The following is a 21,887-nucleotide window of genomic DNA, read 5'->3' on the forward strand; positions in this document are numbered from 1 at the left end:
GGGCGCTCGGTTGCTAGACAACAGTGCTGTTCGGCATGCCGCCTTCCCCGAAAACACGGCTCCTTCAGGCATATTTTGAATTTTCTAGACAACGATATTGCTCCGAAGGGCTCCTTCTCCCTCCCTCCCCCACCGTCCTCCCCATCATGGGGGACCAGCTGCTGTGTGCTGTGCTTCCCTGCGGCCACGCTGGGGCTGCTCCGAGCTCCTGGGCTCCGACACACAGTCACCAGCCCCTGGTCAGCCCCGGGATGCCGCTGTCTGGAAGTGGCTTCAGCTCCAAGGGCGGCAGGCATCTGTGTGCTTGTCTCTAAGGTGACTTTGCCGAGGGAAAGTGGCAAGATGGTCCCCTCGGCCGTGGACCCAGCTGGCAGCACACACACCCCGGGCCTGTGGTGGAGGCTCCGGGATGCGGTCCCTGGAGGCGCAGCCACCACCTGCCCTTGGAAGTGGGGGACTTCCCTTCCAAACTAAGACAAAATGGCACCCCCCACCAGGGGAGACATCTGCCCACCGCGTGTGTGGCTCAGCCAGGGGGAAGTTTCCCCCCGGAGCCGCGCTGCCCTGCTGGGCCCCACTGAGCCCAGGGAGCCTCCTCCCTACTGGCTGCCCACCTGCTGTGGGCGCAGGCGGCCCACAGAGGTCTGTGCAGAGGGAGGCTGACTCTTCCCATGTGAGAGTCCTGCCGTCTGCGGGCGTCCCCTCCCCCTGCCTGGGCGTCTTCCCGGCCTCTGCCCGCCCCCGCCCCCGCCCCTCTTGACTGCCAGGAAAGTCCTTCTCTTGCCCTCGAGTTCCATGGGGCAGCTGTGTGGGCCCCAGACACCAAGCCTTGCTCTGCTGAAGGTGGAGGCCCGGCCCTCCTGTGCCATGGCCACAGAGTGGTCACCGAGAGCCAGGCTCCCCCTGGAGAGGGCTGACCAGCAGATTCCAAATCTGCAGCCCCCCCCCCCCGAGGGGTCAGCCTTCTGTTGCACCCATGTTCCGCGACGCATGCCCTGGCCCGCGAGTCTGCGTAGACGTGAAATTGGCAAGTGCCTCTGAGCGGAGTTTCTCAGCGCCCTGTGGTAGGGGAGGAACTTTTCCATTTTTAGAACTGAAAATGTTTAGTCACTGGCGCTTTAAAGAAAATGACAGGCGTGTAGACATGTACCGCAAAGCACGCTCTTCTGTGGCTCCGGCAGGGAGGCCCAGGAACATGGTGGAGGCGCCCTCGTGCAGTTGGCGCCACGGCCCGGGCTGGCGTTGGCCAAGGCCTGAGGCTCCGGCCCTTCCCCCAGGAGAGTGGGCTGGGACCACCCCTCCCGGCAGGGGATGCAGGACCCTCCCCGCCAGGGTCCCTGGGGAAGCGGGCAGGGCGTGGGGCTCAGCTGGTGACCAGGGGCCTCTTGTTTTCCCAGCCGACACCCCCATTGAAGAGTTCACGCCAACACCGGCGTTCCCAGCCCTGCAGTACCTGGAGTCCGTGGACGAAGGCGGGGTGGCCTGGCAGGCCGGGCTGAGGACCGGGGACTTCCTGATCGAGGTAGGAACTCGCTGTCTGCGCCTTCTGGTTTGGGGAGAGCGCCGACTCTCCGTGGGGAGAGGGCCGTGAGGAGGCCCCCAGCCGGCGCAGTCGGGTGCCCTGGAGCGGCCACCGTGGGGCTGCCTCCACCTGTGGCCCTGTGTCGGGGCTGCCTTTGGGCTCCGGCTGGGAGTCCTTGGAAGTGAATGTGGAACGTGGGTCTTGTAGAAGCTAGGAAGAAGGGACACGGCTGCCGTGACATTGGGGACGTGTGCTGTGGCTCCCTGGGTGGCTCGGTTGTGTGGCGCTGTGTCCAGGGAAGTCGGCAGGGCCTGTGGTCTGTGGCTGAGAAGTTGATTGATTTACCGTTGTTGGATGGACGTTGGTCTTCAAAGACCAAGGAGCGTGGCGAGAGGGTGGCTGGAGTTGACAGCACGGGAGGAGCCCGTGTGCCCGGAAGTTTGGAAACCGCTCCTCCTTTCAGAGGCGCCACTTTGAAGAATGCCCCTGGTGGGAGCCCCCCGGCCCGCGAACCCGTGTGGGGTGTCGAGTCCCTAGTGCGTCCGAGCCCTGGCCTCTGCAGATTTCAGTGTTGCTTTCCATTCCACCTGAAGGGATGTGCTACTCTTCTGGAGAACAGAAGGATGTGTCCTAGGTTGGAAACGGTCATTGTCAACGGTTTCGGTGGACTTGGATGGCCCTCGGTGGGAGGTCCCATCTCTTAGGTGTTCCCCTGTGTTAAACCTGAGCCCTGCTCACCTGGATCAGAGAGCCACAGTGGGTGGGAGAGGCGGGTAGGAGGCCTGCCCGCCACGTGGGGGACCTGCCACTGGTGGTAGCACACGTCCACCCTGGCGCCAGAGCCCCCTGAAGCCGTTTCCCTGCGTGATGCCTGATCTTGGGACTGACTGCCGTGCCAGCCAGGATCTCTGTAGCCTTCCCAAGACCCTGAGAGGCTGACAGGAACCCAGAGCAGAAACTGCAGGGCCAGGCCAGGTGGAGAGGTGTGTCCCCTGGTCATCCTCGACCCCCAGAGCCTGGCTGTGGTAAGAGTGCGCTAACTGGGGTCCCTGGGAGCTGGGGCGGTCGAGGCCCCTCAGAGCGGCCCCCTGGGTTCCCTGGGTTTGTAACCCTCCTGAAAAGGCAGGCCTGGGTTGAATCATCTTCTGTAGGATGCAGTTGTGATGTAAATCCCCTTCCTGTGAGGGGGAGGCGTGGCCTGGGCGCGGGCGGCCTGTCTGTGAATGGTGAGCCTGTGTGTGGAGCAGGGCCATGCGGAGCGCTGGTGCGGCTCTGGGTTTTCAGTGATGAACGGAGCTGGGAGGACAGGAGCTTCCCGCCCGCCCTTGTTTGGCTCCTTGGATTGTTTCCTGGATCAAAGAAACCTGGTCTGCTGAGGCAGAGCCCGGGCAGCCTGGCCTCCTGGAGGCGGGCGGGCGTTGCTGCGCCTGGACCCAGCCCCAGGGCCCGGAGGGGGCCGTCCTGCTGGGCTGACGCCTCCTGGGGTCCGGGCTCCTTCTCAAGCCCCTTGGTGTCGCCTTCAAGCTGCTTCATGAAGACGCCCCTGCCATTCTGGAGCAGGTCTCCGTCTGGGGGAACCTCTGGATTCCAGGATTCTAGGAACGGCTGGCCCCGAGGCACATCAGGGCTGCGTCAGAGCCACGGTGTCCCCCGTGACCTAAGGCAGACCTGGCCTCCTTGGCACAGTCCCCACTGGTCACTGCAGCCTGAGCACTGACGGGGTCCGCAGGGTACAGGGGCCCGTCCCCTAGAGGGACCCGCCTCCTTCCAGTCCTCTTCCCCCTTGGGTGCTGGCAGGTGCGCGGAGGACCCCTGCTGTGGCCTCCTGGCCCCTGGACTTGGCCACAGGGCACCTAGTCCCCCGAGGTGTGGTCCCCAGCAGCGAGAAGCTCCGACCTTGGGGGGATGGTCTGAAATGGCCTCACGGGTCCCAGTGAATGTCCGCCTTGGCCTGAGGCCACCCCTAGAGTCGGTGGCATTTCTGAGCTCTCAGGTCCTTGTCCCCCATGTCCCTTGGCAGACCTGCTCTTCCCTCTGTTGCTTGAAAGAGCCTCGAAAGTATGTCAGGCTTTTTATGTTCTCTGTAAAACGCACGCTGAGGTCTGAACCACGGGCCAAGCGGCCTCCTCTGAAGACAGCGTCGGCTTTTGAAGTCCCCGGCGCCCACGGAACTCCATTTTCTGTCCTCTAACTTTGTCAGCCCGCCCTGACCCCGTCACCGTGCTGGGCACTGGACCCGTAATGAAGCCTCCTGTCGCGCCTGATGGCCTTGGGGCTCACCGTCTCCCCCGCGGAGGCCTTGGGAAATTCGTCTTTTGTTTTTTGGGGGATTTTTTGATCCCCACCCCTTGGGGTAAATTCCCTGTGACTGGCTACCTTCAGGTTGGGGATTACGAGGGACAGACGGTGTCAGTGTGCGCTCTGTGAACTCGCTCTCAGAGGTGAGGGGGGTGCGTGCGCCCGTGGGTGAGGACGTCTGGTCACGGCGGCCCAGTGGCCCTGCAGGGCTGTGTGTGATCTTCTGTCCCTATCCTCGGGCGGGCCCCAGGACCCCAGGGGATGCTCCAGTCCCACGTGTGGAACGGCAGGGTGTGCTCACACGTGAACGGTGTGTGTCTGCCTGTGACCGAGGTGCCTCCCCCCCACCTCCCGTGCACTACCAGTTGTCCCTGGGCTGCTCGTGACACCTAATGCAACATGAACACTTGGTCAGTGGTTGTCATATGATATCGTTTGGGGAATAATGACGAGGAAACCAGAGCATGCTTAGTACAAGCAGAGGTTCAGAGGTGGCAGGGGGTGTGGGGCTGGGGCCGCGGCCTGAGGGATGGCTGCTCCCTGCTGCAGCCCCTGAGGCCGGTGCCCTGGCTCTCCTGGCAGTGCTGGTGAGGTGGCAGCCACCCAGGAGAGGGCCCGGAGGCTTGGGAGGCTGCGGGGGAGCAGGGCAAGTTCTGTCCTGCAGGTCAGATGTACAGGCAGGGACGCCACCTGCCAGGAAAGGCCCTGGCCCTTGGGGACAACGGGACACCTGCCCACACTGGTGTTCACAGTGGGCAGAGCTTCCAGGAGGCGCTGGCTTGGGGCTGTTGGCTGCCATCTCCTGGAGGTTGTCATGGGAGGCCAACTTGCTCCAGTGGATGGGGCGGGAGACGTCAGAGGTCACCTCCAAGTTTACGGGAGTCCTCAGGAGGATGCGGAGGGCTCGCGGGTGGAGGTCGGGCTGTCCCTCCATCCTGCAGGGCTACAGTCAGACTGTCCTGCTGCTGTGGCTGGGTAGGGGAGTCGCCCAGGCCCCAGCCACCTGCTGACTCAGAACCATGAGATGGGAGCCCAGGCTTCCAGGTCTGGGTGCTAGAGTGTTGCTGGGCCCCGGGGGCAGGCAGGGTGACCACTGCTGGCCTTGCAAGTTGGCATTTTGAACCTGGTCCCTGGCCTTCCATCCAGTCTCTGGGTCCCACGTAGACCCAGAAACCGTGCTAGCCTGGCGTAGGATCAGCTGTCCTTCCACGCACCCCGCTTGGACACTTAAGCCTTTCCTAGAGTTCCTTCGTAACTAGAACACCCTGGATCTCTCCAGAGGTGGTGGCACACGCCTGTAGTCCCAGGGGCTCAGGAGGCTGAGGCAGGAGGATCGCGAGTTCAAAGCCAGCCTCAGCAAAAACGAGGCACTAAGCAACTCAGTGAGACTCTGTGTCTAAATGAAATACAAAATAGGGCTGGGACGTGGCTCAGTGGTCCAGTGCCCCTGAGTTCAAGTCCCCATACCAAAAAAAAAAAAGAAGAAGAAGAAGAAGAACACATCCTGTATCTCAAAAATAGTCCATAAGGCAGTTCCACGGTCAGTGTCCAAAGGGCAGACAGCACCTACAACAAAGATCAGAGGAGACCCAGTCCTTTGTGGCCACTGATGTCCCTGCCCGGCCCTGTGCTGTGCCCTCTGGTCCATAGCAGTCCTCATAGATGTCCTCCGTTGTGGGCACCATCTGAAACATGAGGGGACTGAGGCACACGGAGGCCAGATGACCTGCCCAGGGTCGTGGCCACTCAGCTGGTGGCTGGAGGGGGGGACCCGGCCCAGGGCGGCTGACACAGTGGCGTCAGGCCCAGCTCACAGGCCCCCGAGACTCTTGTGTGCTGATGTATAAAGGGGCCAAGGGAAGAAGAGACCCCACGGTGGAGCCGGGCTCGTTTGGAATCAGCCAGCACTTCTTCGTCACTCTAGCTGTTGCCGGTGACAACACCCTGGGGTTGCCAGGTGAACCAGCTGCCGTGCGCTCTGCAGAGATCGACATGACAGTGTGTTACAGGACCCACGGAGCTGACCTGGGACTCTGGCGTCTGGGATCCATCCTCAGAGAAGCCCGGACAGCCAGGCAGGGATCACAGGGCAGCAGGACCGAGGGGCAGCCGGGGGCCGGCAGACACGGGTGCGGATTCCTAAGAGAACATTAGAAATTATTCCTCCCAGGAGCTCCCAGGACCAACGTGAGATGGTCGCGTGGTATTGTCACCACTCCCCTGAGAGGGCCACGGGGAGGGAAGGACACACTGTCCCTGGGAGAGGGGCTGCACCCTCGTCTGTCTCCGGACCCTGCTGTCTCGGACTTTCCTCAGCACCTATGGTGGACGGGTGTTCATTCATCAATGGGGAGATCTTTCCTGGGGGGCTGTCCACTCTGGGGAGGGGCGTCATTTGGTCTGGGAGGAGCAAGTCTTGTTCCGGGGCTTCCCCGCCAGCCTCACCCAGGGCCGAGAAGACTCCTGTGGTTTTTGTGATTGTTTTCTTGGCCCTGAAGTGGCCCCTCTCGTTTTTGTGTTAATTTCCCTAAATAGGTTTTCCCTTGCAATTATAGCAGGCGGTTAATACCCTTCGTCCTCGGGAAGCCACACTTCGGGCTGCTAATTACTTTTCCTCGTATTAAACACTCGCACTAGAGGTCGATGCTGCCGAGCGGCTTTCTAATCGGCTGTGTTGGAGGGAGGAGGCTGAGAGGGCCGAGGAGGCTGAGAGGGAGGCCGCGGGGCTGTCCTCAGAGGCCACGCGAGAGGGGTCGTGTTTCCTGGGCTGGAACTTGAGGAGGGACTCGGAAGTGTAATCTGGACTCCCGGGCATGTTCGCCTCAACCGCTGCCCCCAGCACAGCTGGCGAGATGGCCAGTTGCAAGCCCTGGGACAGCGCACCGTTACCTGGAGGGAAGGAAGTGAAGGCCAGCTCCCCCGACCTGTCCTGGCCCACGTTCTTCAGCAGCGTGGACTCGCTGGGGTCTTGGTTTCCCTCTTGGTGAAATGGGGGGTCGGGAGCACCGGCACCTGCCATGAGCCACGTGAGGCCCCAGGCTCTCCGTATGGAGGCCGCGGGGCACGGTGCCGCGTGGGGCTGGCCCGGGGGTGCTCGCTGTTGATCCGCGTGTCTGTTGCTGATGTCTGACTCAGAGGAGAGGCCGAGCAGCGTTAGCTGAGCACATAATAGTCAGTTTTAACAATGACAGACGACTGTTCCCGCGGCCACTCGAGCACGTAGCAGTTGTGAAGCACCCACCCCCTGCCACCACCTACAGCCGGGCCCTGTCCACTGAGGTCATGCTGGCTGTGGTGGCCCCTTGCATCTCACTGCAGGGTGACAGCCAGTGCGGGCACCTGCTCCCGTCCCCTGCCCTGACGCCCTGGCAGGCGGCCTCCTGATTTGGACGGAGCCTCTGCTCCTGGGGTGCCCGCCACCTTGCGTCATGCTGTTCTGGCACAGGGCTGGCTTTTAGATAATCCTGGAATTCCCTTCTCCGTGCCCATTTACCCTCCAATGACAAACCCAGGGGCCCAGGCCCGAGCCTCTGTGGCTTCTCAGCTGCCAGGACCCTTCAGCTGAGCATCCGGCCACACTTCACAGTGCACATTCCCCACCTTACCTTCTGGGTTACCATGAGAGACTGTCACGTGTCCTGCTGGGGGTCCCAGTGGCCAACAGAGGAATTCAGTCCAACCCCAGATCCTCCAAAAGCCCTGTGGATCTTATTCACACAGTTTCGAGTGACGATTCAATAACTAAGTGTGACATGTCCCCCGAAAGCTCCCGAGTGAGACAGGGCGAGAGGTTAGCATTGAAATGACTCGGTTGGGAGAGTCTTCACCACACCACAGATTGGCGCCCTGATGGGGTTAACTGGGTGGTACCTGTAGGCAGGCGGGGGGCTGGCGCAGGTGGCACTGGGGCGTGATATTTTGTGTCTGGCAAGTGAAGTCTCTCTCTCTCTCTGCTTCCTGGTGGCACGTCCTGAGCTGCTTTCCTCAGCCACACTCCGCTGCTGAGTGTCCTGCCCCCGCTCGGGCCCTGAGCCGTGCAGCCAGCCATGTAGGAACTGAGACCTCTGAAACCACAAGACCCACAGTCAACTTTCCTCTGGTTTTTCTTGTCAGGGCTTTTGGTCGCAGCCGCAAAACACTGACTAAAACACGAAGTTACAGACGAAGCTCCAGCCGATGGGGCCAGGAGGCAGGTGGTGGCCAGGCTCCTGAGCTGGGCTCCCAGGGACGCTTGGCTTCTGAGGGCCAGTGTCTTGCTGGTCTCATGTCAAAGTGAAGCCACACATGTCCCTCTGAGTGTGGAATCTTTCTAGTTCTGTGGCTTCAAGCCATGCCTTTGGGGTCCGCTCCCTGAGGCTCACAGCCTTTGGAGTCAGGTGCCTGGGGTCTGTGTCCCCAAGGGTCAGAAGGAGCCCCTGTTCCGAGGGAGCCACTGCACACCCTGGAGGTTGAACCCCTTTTCTGCACACGGCCCTCCTGGACCAAGGGATCCTTCTCTTTGTCGACCATATTGGCTGGAAACAGGTGGCTCCGGCTGAGGAGCCACCCAGAGTCCTGCTGAGAAGGTGGATGTGGACACTTAGCTGTGGCAGGTCTGAAGACCTGGCCCATTCATCCCGGGTTCTAATTTGAAGCATCAGTGATTTCAATTTCAGGCTAAAAAAAGACTCAGAATCACTTCAGGGGACCGTGGCTGCTGTGCTCAGTCTCCGTGGGACTGGCAGATGGCACTGCCCCCGGCTGGAGAGGGGCGGGGAGGAGCCTCTGTCAAGGGCACGGGCAGCGTTTGGGTCCAGCTCTGCCTCCTCCTGGTGCGTGAGCTGGCGCACGTGGCTCCGCGGTGGCCCCAGTGTGGTACCTGTAAGCAGCAGTGTGTGTGGAGCACGTCACACAGGCCCTGCCGTCACGAGACTCCGCACATCTGATGATTTAGAAGTCATTTCTGGAACTCTGTGCACTCGTCCCTGCAGCAGAGTTGGGTGCCCACCGGGTGCCAGGCTAGAGGGGAAACGCAGATGGGCAGCTCACGGGAGGTGCTGACAGGGCAGAGAGGGCGATGCCCCAGGTGGGTCAGGACGGGGCTCACCAGAGCTGCCTCGCCCACGGGCCGCAGTGGGTCCGAGGTTTCCTGGGCAGGACTGCAGAGGGCCCAGGTGAGGCGTGGCCAAGGCTGGCCCAGGGAGGGCCCCACGGCCAGTTTGAGTGGGTACAGCTGTGTGGCTGCTCAGTGCCAGCAAGGGACAGAGGAGGGTAGGAAAAGGACCTGGGTAGCTGGCTCTGTCCAGAGTCCTGAAACCCCAGGCACCAGCTCTGTCCCCGGTGCTGAAGCAGAGAACTGGGCAGTGGAGCCTCCCGGCAGCTCTCCACTCTCCCTCCTGCACTGTCCCTCCCTGTCCACCGTCGTGGCCTGTCTGCATGGAGGCCCATGACTGAGTGACAGCTCGCCCTCTCACAATGATGAACTGAGACTTGCCAGAGTTGAGTGGCTGCCCAGGGCCCCAGGGACGTCTGAGTCTAGACTGACCCCAAAGCTTGACCCATGACCCCTGCCTGGCCAGTGCCTGGGTGGTCCTGAGTCCTTGGGCATATCTTACAGACATCATGTCCCCCAAGCTTGTGGCTGCACACGCCCCAGGCTCCCAGGGCAAGGGCTGCAGGGGGCAGTGAAGTGGGCATCTCCACACGGGCAGTGTCTGGCACCGTTGGCTCCCCTGAGAGGAGTCCTGTCCACCTGCCTCCCTCCTGCTCTGCCCATCTCCTGCTGCACTGGGCAGACTCCTCTCTCATGGACTCCTTTCTCTCTGGTGCCCTTTAGTCGCTGGGGGGTCTCGGGATATGAGCCAGTAGGTGGACAAATGAAGGCCGTGCTGAGTGCCCTGTAGGGGCTTTAGCTGACGGAGTTGGCCATCCCTGGAGCCTGGGTGGGCACTGCCAGCTGCAGAGATGGGATAGAAAGGGGCGGGGCTCTAGAAGCTGCTCGCTGCCTGGGCTCTGGACCAGCCACTCCCGGGGCCTTCAGGGCCATCTAACAAGCTCTTCTGCACACACCTCTGGGCAGCCCCTGGGTCAGGGGTCAGGGAGCTGAACAGGGCCGTGCCTGCCCTCGCAATGTCCAGGGCTGGCCAGCAGCAGGAGCAGGCTATTCATATGAGTGGTGGACGCGCACGCCTGCCCCACCAGCAAACCTTGACCAGACCTCGACCCGGCCACCCCCCTGGGAGTTCCCCACAATGCCTGCCTCCAGCACCCCACCAGGGTCACTACCTGTCCCAAGAGATGCCCTCTGGGGGATGCAGCACCACCCAGAGCCGAGCGTTCGGGATGGTTCCTTGAAGAGGGAGCCACAGGCAGAGGCCCGTCAGGGTAAAGGCCAGAGGGGGACCTGGGAGATGCCAGGAAAGGGCAGGAGAAAGAAGGATGGAGAGGACGGGCCAGCTGGTCAGGGAGGCCTCATCCTGCTGTCCTGGGCATTTCAGCAGGGCCGTGTGTGACCTGCTGATGTCCAGACCCCCGCTGTAGAGGGAGGAGGAGGCAGAGCCGAGGATCTGGGGGGCGGTGGTGGAGGTGGAGCCTGCCCGATGTGCAGTCCAGGGACGGCCACCTGGCGCCCTGCCCTTGCCCTGTACCTCCGTCTCTCTCCCCGGGTGTGGCAGCTGGGAGGTTGGTCCTGTTGGGTCACTCACAGGGCTCTGCTGTCCCTCCAGGACTGGTGCGTCACCCGTGCCTCGTGTTGTGTCCCTGGCCCCGGGGAGGCCGTGTCTCTGAGGGAGCTCGTTGTCCCCTCCCGTGGGTGCCAAGGCCCTGCCTCTGCCAGGCTCGCCCCCTGCGCCACCCTCGCCAGCGTGGCCTGCTGCCTTCCTGCCTGGGGCCTGTCCTTGCTCACCTGCAGCTCTCTGCCCTGTGCTCTCCATGGCTCCTTGGCCCGGTCACCCCACCAAGCCTGTGCTGGCCGCCTTCCTGGACAGCACAGACCCCCCCGTCACACGTCCCAGCTAGGGACAGGGCTTGTCACCACACTGCCGCTCGTGGAGTTTATTGAACTCGTGGGTTTGCTGGTGAGTGTCTCTCGCCAGAGCCTGTGCCCAGCAGGGCCCTGCTCTCCGGCCCTGGGTCACTCCACCCTGGACGTCACAGTGTGACTCAGACCTGGGTGTGAGTCTGTCATTCAAATAGATGAAGCCAACTGTCACACTCAGGGCGGCAGGAGGCCGCGGGGCCCTGGGACCTTGCAGGCTGGAGAGGGAGGGGTTCCCTGCAGTCCCCTCCTCTCCTCCAGGGCCAGGGCCCCAGGGCCTGAGAAGCTGACCATCACCTGCCCAGGGAGCCAGTGGGCAGGCCCTTGCGCCATCCAGGTCCTGCCCGATGTCCCTGCACTCCGAGGAGGTCCCGGGGGGGGGGGCCTCCTCCAGGGCCTCCCAGGAAGGTGGCATGGATTCTGTCCCTGAGCGAGGGTGACCGCCTGCCCTCACATCACCGCGGTTTCCTACCACCTTGTGTAAATCACCAGAGCCAGGGATGAGGGGAGGCCAGAGGAGGACGTGGGCGGGGCCGCGAGGGGTGTGGCGTCCAGGCGGGGCCATGGCCCGCGACCGTCTGCCAGGGACGCGTCTCCCCACGTGCGTGCCTGGTTTCCAAGCCCTGCCTCTCTGCCCTGGCAGAAGAACATGCCGAGAAAGCAACCACGTTCCCCTTTTGAAGTCACGATCCGGTGGCATTAAGCAGACCTCGGTGCCGCGCAGACACCGCCACCCTGGGCTCCGGAGCATCTTCGTCTCCTGGAGGAACCTGTCCCCTGGGCGACCACACCCCTCACTTGTGCTCTGCTTCCTGCTCCTGGGCTCCACCCGTCCAGGACGGTGCCACTCAGTGGGGCTGTCATTACTGTCCTTGTGTCTGGCTCCTGGGTGTCTCCCTTCCCGCGTGGCACTTGGGGGAGCTCAGGGTATCCTACCTGCCAAGTTGCCCAGGCTGGCCCTGAACCTGCGACCCTCCTGGCTTGGCCTCACGAGGTCCTGGGATCCCAGACGTGGCACTCGGGTCACGTGAGTGGGATTCTGGGGAAATTGCTGAGCACCTAGATCCAGCTGGGCCTGAAGTCAGGGGATTTCAGATATCCGACCAACATTGCAGGGCAGTATGAATGGATACTGCCAGCTGTACAGAAAGTTCTAGAATAACACAGTTGGGGGACCAATGAGGAGATGGGTACTTTTGCTTGGTTTCTCCCAAACCAACCCTCTCTTGATATTGAAAGACCCCTCCTCTCACCTCCTCCAGGAAGCCTGCAGGGATGCCCCCATCAGTGCTGACCTTAGCTTTTGGGGGGTGACCCAGCACCCGCCCCACCCCAGCCTGAACTGTGGCACCAGCTCCTGTCCCAGTGGAGAAGCTGAGGCAGCCACCTGCCCGGGACACAGCCTGACCCTCACTGTGCATCCACAGGCAAGTGAGGCCCCTCTCTGTGCCTCAGCCTCCTCATGTAGGAAAAGGAGCCGACAGAAATATCTGCACTAAACTGAGCGCAGCGTGAGTTCATGCACACGAACTCCCAAAGCTGCCTGGCACTGACTGGGCTCGGGGAACGCAAGTGTCCTCTGGCTGGCACCATGGTGGCCGGTGTTATTTGCAGCCAGTGTCGTGCCGCCCGGCAGGGGAGCTCCCTGTGGGGTGAGCTCTGCCTCCATCAAGGGCCGGGTCCTTCCCTCTGCAGCTCTGCTGCTTCCACGATGGCATTTCCCAAGGGAGCAGTGAGCACCCGCCCATCCAGGCCAGTGGGGGCTCTGGGCCGTGGGCCAGCAGCTTGGGTGGACCCAGAATGACCACGTGGGCAGCAGCTCCAGGCCTAGGTGTGCCCCAGAGGACGGCAGTGCTCAAACTCGGCTACGCGGAAGCTCGGGGCGGCCACCTCCGCCTGCTGTCGCTGTGACGCAGCGCCCGGCCCCGGGCAGTTCACAGAGGTTTGCTGTGCTTCAGTTCCGCAGGCCGGATGCTCAGGGCTGGGGAGCTGGCCTGCTGGGCATCGGTGGAGGGCCCTGTGCTGTGTCACCACGTCACGAGGTGGGACAGAGAGGGTGAGCCAGCCCAGTGTCTCCTCTTGTCATTCAGCACTCGTGGTCCGACCCTCGTGACCTCGTCTAACCCCGGCCACCTTCCAAGGCCCCATTCCAAGTGCCGCAGGTGAATCTGGGGACTGAACTCCCAACAGATGGCTCTGGGGGGACACACTCAAACCTCAGTGGGACAAGGTTGAACGGCTGTGACACTGGGGCACACACATGGCGCCACCACACCAGGGCAGCTTGCCCACAGAGGGACGAGGCACCGACGCGCCATGGCAGGTGGCACGGAGGGACCCGAGCGCTCACTCCACAGTCTGGCTCCCCCTGTTCTTGGCTCCATCCTCCCGCGGAGTCTCCCCACAAAGGAGCCGCAGACTGGCCAGGCCTGGCCACGTGCCCTTCTCTGGAGGGGCTGGTTGGCCACCCCCCTTGACCTCAGGGCAGGGTGGGGCAGGGGGCTCTCAGGACGGGCGGCTCAGGTACGGGAGGAGGAAGACCAGTCACAGGTGGGCTGTCAGCAGGGGCCCCTCTCCTTCCCTCCTGGAAGTGTGGCCCGTGACAACTTGGGCCTCACCAGCCCAGGGTGTGCTCCCGTGAGCCCCGGAGCCTCGGCCACCACAGGGGCCTCAGGTCTCTGGGGGCACGGGGTCCCCTGGTTCTCCCAGGCCTCGAGACGCAGACCCTGTGAAGACCAGCAGGCCACAGCCCTGAGTTGGGCCCCTGGCACTCTGCATGGTGTCCAGGTCTGGGTGGGCACAGGCTGGACATGGCCATCTGGCCTGCGAGGACTTCCAGGAACCTCTCCACGACACCTGCAGGCCCCGTCGGCCCTGGACTACGTCCTGCAGAGAGGAAGCCTGGATGCCCTGGCCCCCACACAAGTCGGGGCCTCAGCCAGGGCCCAGGCCCAGCAAACTTCCGTCCTGACCTTCCCGAGGGAGCCAGGGCTGCTCTGGGGGCTGGGACTTGATGGGCTCCGGCTGGGGAGAGGGGACGCTCCAGAGGAGGTGGAGGGGTAGATGGCCACACAGCAGGGTGGACGTGCCCAGCGCCCGGAGCTTGTGCTAAACGAGGTCGAGACGGGGGATCTTATGTGTGTTTATCACAATTTTTTAAATTTTACAATCAGGGCGGGGTGTGGCTCGGGGTGGAGCGCGTGCCTAGTGTGCGTGAAGCCCCGGGTCAACCCAGCATCCAAAAGGGAAAAGGGAAATCTCTTGTTCTCAACTGGGATGAGGGGCAGGCGCCGTGGGCCCGGCTGCCCAGGAGGCCGGGGCAGGGGCCAGGGGAGCGCAGGGGGTTGAGGTGGAGCCTAGGAAGCACAGGCCAGCCTGCCTCAAAACACAGCCCTGCAGTGGTGAACTTGATTCACAGGGACGTCTCTTGACTTCTCAAACACGAGGAGGTCACTGTTGGGCAGCTCTGAAGCAGACCCAGCCCCCCAACACGGCCCCGTGTCAGCAGAGACTGGCTCAGCGCCCCCCAGCCCTCCCGCCCGCCGGCCGGCCTCCACCCCAGCCCTGCACTCCACTGTGACCTGGCTGCTCTCGCTGGTGCCTCTGCCCGCAGACCCCCCGGGTCCTCGAGCTCAGAGCTGGGACCCTCGGTGCTGCCCGCCTGCTACAGGGAGCACCGGGCACCAGGCCCCACAAGTCCTTGTTAAAGAGTGAAGACCACCCAGAAGTGAAAAGAGAGGACGTGACCGCACACAGCCCTCCAGCCCTCCTGGCGCCACCCGGAGGGACAGGAGCAGGCGCCGTGCTGTGAGGGTATTCGTGGTCTCATCTGTGACCGGCACAGACCCTGCCTGTACCCTCACACCCTCCCAGGGAACACGAGAGGGCTCTGGAAAGCTCCGCACCCGTGACAGCGGGGTGACCTGGGAGCAGGAGAGGAGGGGCGGGTCCAAGGGGACCCAGCTCCTCTGTGCAGTGACGGTTCCTTTTTAACTGTGTTCCTGTCCAATTGAACAGGAGTCAGCCGCCACATCCCGACTCCCAGCCCCAGCGGTGCCTCGGCTGCAGGGACAGCTCCACTTTCTCGCCCCCTGAAGGTGCTGCTCCTGGGCCAGGGGAATCTCCAGGAAACCCATGGCCTGCTTGTGTCACTTGCTGTCCCCAGACGCTGCTGGGAGGTGTGGGGGCAGCTGGAATGGACATGGTGTGGACGCAGGAGGCAGCCTGGGCCAAACCCCGTCGCAGTCGGGCCGTTCGGCGCCATCCCCAGAAGCCGAGCAGAGCCACCGTGGTTTGCACGGCGGTTCCCACGGGGAGACGTGGGGGCCCGTCTCGCCTGGGCTGCTGCTAAGTGGCCTCTGTCACTCACCCGACGCTGACTCCCTGGGAACCGTCTCCAGCCTGGACGTTCGCCCCAGTGCGGCTATTATGGATTTTACTTCAGAGGGAACGGGAAATCACAGTTATAAGGCCCCGGGGTGCTCTCAACCAAGAAAGTTCATCTCTGCGGCAGCCTGAGGGCCGGCTGCCAGCCAGAGTGGGCTGAGGTCGCGTGTGCTGCAGGAAGAATGGACCATGTGGTGTGGGGTCCTTTAGGAGAGAACACTCCGGAACTGGAAGAGCCTGTGACACAGGGCCTCGCTGAGCAACACTGGTGATGTGCCGTGTCCCCGCCCTCGTCCTCTGACGTCACCCAGCTTCGCATCCACTGTCCTGTGGTCCTCCCTCCTGCCTGGGAACTCCTAAAGAGAGCCTGAAACTCAGTCCCCCAGAAAAGTCAGACCTCGTGGGAACCTGAGACTGGAGGGGCGGCCCTCTCCGCCTGGCACAGCCCTGAGCCAGGCGTCGGAGGCGGCTCGCAGCACCTCAACCCTGTCGGACTTTGCATCGGTTACGTTGATGCTAGGCGCTGTGACAAACAGGCCCGGAGGGAATGGCGACTGTTCATCTCACAACGGGGGTCTGTGTCCTGCTCCCCTCGAGCACCTGCAGGAAGCAGCTGTCCTCCAGGCCGTAATGTCGGCTCCTCCGTCCCCAGCACACAGTGCCCAGGCTGGGGCTTCCTTGCTGCCACATCTGGCTGGCGGGAGGGAAAGCGCACATCAGGTCAGCTCACGTCCTGGTGCCTCGACTCGCCTCTGGTGGCCATTCCTTGCCACAGAGCCCAGGGCCTGCGAGGTGACCTCACTGCACACCTGAAGGGGACACAAGTGCCGTTCTCTGCTGTCCATGCAGGACAGGCTGGGCACAGGCTGGAGCTCCTGCAGGCAAGACCGTAGAGGGCGCAGGTCAGGAGCTGCAGGGACCCATCGCTATTTTTCATGTGAAGGGACGTGAGTGATCTGAGCCATCGAACTCCCTAACTCAAGTGCAGGGCGTCTGCCCACCCCCTACGTCCCAGGGCGTCACAGTAACGACGCCAACTGCGTGCACTGAGCGCCGACCCTGCCGAGCAGGTTACCACATGGCCACCTTGGATCTCAGTCACCCTGAAGGTCCACGCCCAACCTGGTCCCCACGTCACCTTGAGGGAGCAGAGGCTCCCTGAGGTCAATAGCCTGGTGAGGACCCAGAGCCCAGCCATGGAAGGGGATGGGGAGGGGCCGGACCTGGGTGCCCCCTGCCCCCCTCCCTGCAGTGGGCTCGGGTCCGCTCAGTGCTGGGGAGCACCGTGGTGGTCACGTCCTGTGCCACAGGCCAGATGGGTGGACGCAGCAGGTGTGCAGCCCCTCATCCTGGGGTCCAGACGCCTGAGCCCGAGGGCCCCCGGGGAGGGTCCTCCCTGCCTCCTCCTGCGCCGGGGCTCCAGGCATCCCTGGGCTGGTGGCCGCCCGGCTCCTGCCTCTGCCTCTTCCGCTGTGTCACACCTCCTGCCTCCCTCTGGTGAGGACACGTGGCCTGCACGGAGCACTCAGCAGGCCACCCAGGGTCATTTCCCATCCCCAGGCCAGAGCGTGGTTACACCTGCAAAGACCCTCTGTCCAGACAAGGTGGAGACAGGCTCTGGGACTGAGAGATGGACAAGTCCGTTTAGGGGCCATCTCTCAACCCGCTATGCCAGCCTCCATCCACGGTGGCTGGCCGCTACAGGGGACACAACCCAGCCCAGTGCAGGCCAGACACCCGCAGCCCTGGGCCTCAGGGCCTGTGGGCCAGGGCTGTACCCCCTCCTCCCCCGTCTGAGCCCAGCCCCTTCCATGGGGCCACCCCCAGGCCCCTGACCGCCTCCCAGGCCCAGCCTCCTGAACTCCACTGAGAGGCAGGGGCTGGGGAGGGTCAGGAGCAAGGCCTCGTGGGGGGTGGGGGCGAGGGGCTGATCAGGCCCTGGAGGCCAGACCTCCCTCTGGGGGCTTGTAGGGCACCGCAGGTCCCAGGCCAGCCAGGGACTTGACGGTCACCCGTGCCGTGCAGAGCAGTGTGCGGGGGTGGGTTCCTGGTGTGGCTTTGGCTCCCATCAACATGTGGCCAGGAAGACAAAGTGGGCATCCACTCTGAGTACAGACCCTCTGTACACTCTGCCTGGCGTGACCCCCACCGTCATGCTGTTGGGAGGGTGGCCTCCCTCGCCCTCCTGCCGCATGAGGACAGTGAGCAGGTGCCTCTATCAACCAGGCCTCCGGCCCCCACCGGACACCGGACCTGAAGCCTCCAGAACTGGAGGCTCTTCCTGTGGTTTTGAAGCCACCTGTTTGTGGCTTCTGCAGTCGCAGCCTGAGTGGGCCAAGCCCACCTGTCAGTGCTGGGAAGGCTGACCATGTCCACCCAAGGCTGACCATGTCCACAGCTGCCACCCGGGTCCCAAACGCAGAGGCCTCCAGGAGAGACAGCCTTGGCCAAAAGCAGCCTCCTGCCAGCCCAGGCCAGCCCAGGGGACTCCGCTTGGGCACGTACCCCCACATCTTCTGGGCAAAGCAGATTGGAGGTTCTTAGACAACCCCTGGGACACAGTCGGCAGCTGCTCAGGTTTCCATTATTGAGCAGAAGACGCACAGCCAGGCCGCAAGGGCCACCTGGTCCGATGGCATCTGCAGAGCGCTGCTCCCTGCTCCGCTGTGTGACTCATCCTTTGCTTCAGTAGGAAGGAGGGGGGGTGGGGGCTGCCAGCCTGGATCCCGCCCCCCACCCTGCGGCCCCCTCCCCGGCCTGTCTCCCTGTCTGTGAGGGGGGCCTGTGCCCGCTGTGCGGGGTGCCCGGGGTCCTCGGCACCCGGGAGCCGTGTTCCTGGCTGCCAGCTCTGGCAGCGGGTTCTTCCTGCCGTGGCCGCGGTCTTGTTCTGCGCCAGCCCACTCCCCCTGGACTCCGGCACCGGGGCGCCCACGCAGAGCAGTGCGCGATGATTAGTGTATTTACCAGATTATGGGATCAACTACTTCGCGAGGGAAAATTAGCCCAAATTGCCATGTGCCTCACAGCCCACTGCAGGCTGCTGGCGGTCACAAGCGTGCCACCCAGTGTCCTCGGCTGCCCAGGGAGTGGACACCCAGAAGGGGAACCACCACCATAGGCCTGTGTGAGCCTCGGTGGCCTGGGACGGCAGAGGTGGCTCTGTGTGTGCTGCTGGTGGCCCCCAGACCCCGGCCCCCTGGAGCCTGCCCATGGAGGACCGGCTGGGTGGCTTGGGCTGGCCCAGGGCCCAGGCAGCAGCTCTCTGGGCTGCAGAGTCTGGAGGTGCACAAGGCTGTTTTCCCAGCAAGTCCAGGCATTCCCCCCTCACCCCGCCTGCTCTTCAGTGTCCCTCAAAGTCATGGTGTCCCCATGGGACCTGGTGCCACTTCTCACGCAAGCATCCAGAGCGGTCCCTAGAATCAGAAACCGTTCCTCAGCACCTCCCGAGTGTTCAGAAAGGTCCATTCCTTCAACTCAGGACCCAGATGGCACTTGGGGATCCGTCCCCTAGTCTCCCTCCATCTGAGCTGTCCCTCTCTTAACCTGCCACTGCCCTGTGGCAAGGTCCCTGTGGGTGGGCCATGGGCTGCCCCCTTCTTGCTCATGGAGGTGAGCTCTGCTGGCCTGTGGCTAGGTGCAGGCCATGGCCCAGGTCAGGCGTGCGGCAACACTCCTCTGCTCCAGGGCACAGAGGGCAGTTCCCCACCTGGGTGGCAAGCTGGACCTTCACGCTCGGGTGGCGATGGCTCACGTCCCCACAAGGTGCCCACCAGGTGTGGGCTGTGCGCTGTGGCTTGCCCTGGTCTCCCGGTCCTGGCTCTCCTTGCTCGGTGGTGAGCGGGCTCTCCCGGCTGGCACGTGAGGATCCGTGCACTGGGGACATCTGTACAGGAGGGAGACACCTGCTTCGTGCTGTCCTCTGGTCAGGCTTCTCCGTAAGGGCCCAGGCCGCCAGGGTCTCCGCTGACGTCAGAGGAGTTGATTTGCGTTGGTGGGGGTCGGGAGCCTCCTCCCTCTGCCCCTGTCCCCCCTGCCCGTCCCTGTCCCTGTCTCATGGTGTCATGTGGACTCCCGTGTCCATGTAGTTCAGGAGTCTAGATCAGCTGCAGACCTGACCGTCTCCCAAGCCCTAGCGGCCACTCCTCGCCCAGCACAGGGTCTGGAGAGCCCCAGATCAACACCTCCTCTTTCCCAATCAACAAACAATACAGAATGTTCTCCCAAAGCCCTTCTGCCTGCTCTAGCCCACACTGCCCTGGCGGCCCTGGTGCCACCGTATTCTGAGTGCCCACTGTGGGGGGGGGGGGGCGACACCAGCGTGGGGCTAGGACACCCAGGCACTACACAGCACCCATGCCAATGGGGCAGGGGGACAGTGTTGTAAACAGAGGTTCTCAGTGTCATCTGTAGATTGGATTGTTATCTGGTAAAGACAGGAGCCTGCTGGGCCAGGGACATGGTCTAGACCCATATGTCCGCCTGTCCCCGACGCCTGCGGTTTCCCAGCCCGGAACCCAGCCACGGTGGGAGACCTGGTGTCATGTGACGTTGGTGCCAGTTCTCTTCCCAGACTGAAGAGCTCATCGGCTCTGGGTGTTCCGCGCGTAACCAGGCACTTCTCAGAACAGAGAGAACACTGTCATTGTACTGTGCAAACATTAAGTCTTCAAAGTCACATTTTTTTTTTCCAAAAGTAACGGAAAACCTAATTAGCTGACTTCTGCATACGACTCTGAGAAACAAAACACAGGAAATTACCTCTGGAAACCACTTTCCTGTTCTGAAGCCAGTGTTTTCTGTGGCGGGCCACAGACAGCCCTCAGGAGGAGCGGCTGCCATCCTGTGAGCCACGCAGCAGTTCCAGACGTCGAGGAGGCGGCTTGGGACGCCAGCAGGGAGCAGGGGTACCAGGGGCGACATCCGCCCAGGCTGCCTCCCACGGGGTTTGGGTTTCAGGACGGCTCACTATCTGGGGTTCGGCCACATGTCCCCCTGCAGGGCACCTGAGTTGTGTATCCTGTCCCCTACAATGGCCACCGTGAGTCCACCTGGGGCTGGGCTGCAGGTGAGCCTTTGCTGAGCCCATTAGCACCTAAGACCTCGGGTTCCTACCCAGCACAGAGACGCTGGAGGCCGAGAAGGTGGACCAGCACCACAGCTGTGGTGAAAGGGGAAGGGGCGTGCGTGTGCGAATGTTCCAGATGGTGCCTCCCGAGCAGGTCCTCTGCAATTCAAGCTGGGTGTGCCACATGCACAAGTGCTAATTGTCCCAAGTCTGGGCAGCCCCGGGCACCTCTCCAGTTTGGGGCAACGTGGGCCTTATTTACCGCAGTGGCCCCTGCTCCTGTTCTGCAGCCCGGCACGTGACAGGTCCCTGCCTCCCCCGAGTGGCCTCTCCCACCCCCTGCAGGGGCCGCTGTGGATCTGGCTCTGAGGGGTCTCCTGGCCCTCCTGGCCCCCAGGTCCCCTGCATCCAATCCCAGGGAGCCTGGAGTGCCTGTCGGGGAACCAGCCAGCTCAGGTGCCAGCGTGGCTCTAGTGGGGGCCTCCTGCACGCCCATCTCTCTGCGCCTGCCTCTGCTGCCAGGGAGGACCTCAGACCCGGGCCTCAAAATAGCCAGTGGCTTTCTCCTAGCCCCAGAGGACCAGAGGACCAGGCCCACCATCAGGCTGAGCGGGCTGCACTCCCGGGCTCCGGGGCAGGGCCTCTCCAGCCTCTGGGGCTCTGGGGGCTCCCTGCTGGTGGCCGTGTCCCTCCTGTCTCTGCTCCCGCCTGGGGAGGGTGCAGTCAGCTCTGTGTGACTCAGGCTCACTTTCTCTCCTAGAGGACACCAATCCCTGGGGTAGGGCCCTGACCCTCCTCCACTCTAGTATGACCTCATCCTACCTACCCGCTCCCCAGGTCGCACTTGGTCCCGTGGGCCTGGATTTCAGGGTGGGCCTGCATTTCGGGGTGGGCCTGGATTTGAAGGTGCGCCTGCATTTCAGGGTGCGCCTGCATTTCAGGGTGGGCCTGGATTTGAAGGTGGGCCTGGATTTCAGGGTGGGCCTGCATTTCAGGGTGGGCCTGCATTTCAGGGTACACCTGGATTTCAGGGTGCGCCTGGATTTGAAGGTGGGCCTGCATTTCAGGGTGGGCCTGCATTTCAGGGTACGCCTGCATTTCAGGGTGCGCCTGCATTTCAGGGTGCGCCTGCATTTCAGGGTGGGCCTGGATTTCAGGGTACACCTGGATTTCAGGGTGCGCCTGGATTTGAAGGTGGGCCTGCATTTCAGGGTGGGCCTGCATTTCAGGGTACGCCTGCATTTCAGGGTGCGCCTGCATTTCAGGGTGGGCCTGGATTTGAAGTTGCGCCTGCATTTCAGGGTGCGCCTGCATTTCAGGGTGGGCCTGCATTTCAGGGTACACCTGGATTTCAGGGTGCGCCTGGATTTGAAGGTGGGCCTGCATTTCAGGGTGCGCCTGCATTTCAGGGTGCGCCTGCATTTCAGGGTGGGCCTGGATTTCAGGGTACACCTGGATTTCAGGGTGCGCCTGGATTTGAAGGTGGGCCTGCATTTCAGGGTGGGCCTGCATTTCAGGGTACGCCTGCATTTCAGGGTGCGCCTGCATTTCAGGGTGGGCCTGGATTTGAAGTTGCGCCTGCATTTCAGGGTGCGCCTGCA

At 62.9% G+C, this 21,887-nt stretch overlaps 1 protein-coding gene across 2 annotated transcripts in view; it reads left to right on the top strand.

The window, feature by feature from the left end:
• The window catches only part of Shank2 (SH3 and multiple ankyrin repeat domains 2), a 341,817-nt gene that overhangs the window by 233,758 nt on the left and 86,172 nt on the right, over positions 1–21,887 (top strand). For both annotated transcript variants that reach the window (XM_071615968.1, XM_027944512.3), the window contains one exon: positions 1,398–1,522. In XM_071615968.1, coding sequence (XP_071472069.1) covers positions 1,398–1,522 — 125 coding nt within the window. The remainder of the gene's footprint in view (positions 1–1,397; positions 1,523–21,887) is intronic.

The sequence above is a fragment of the Marmota flaviventris genome, chromosome 9 (genome assembly GCF_047511675.1).
Source record: "Marmota flaviventris isolate mMarFla1 chromosome 9, mMarFla1.hap1, whole genome shotgun sequence".
Taxonomy (NCBI): Eukaryota; Metazoa; Chordata; class Mammalia; order Rodentia; family Sciuridae; genus Marmota; species Marmota flaviventris.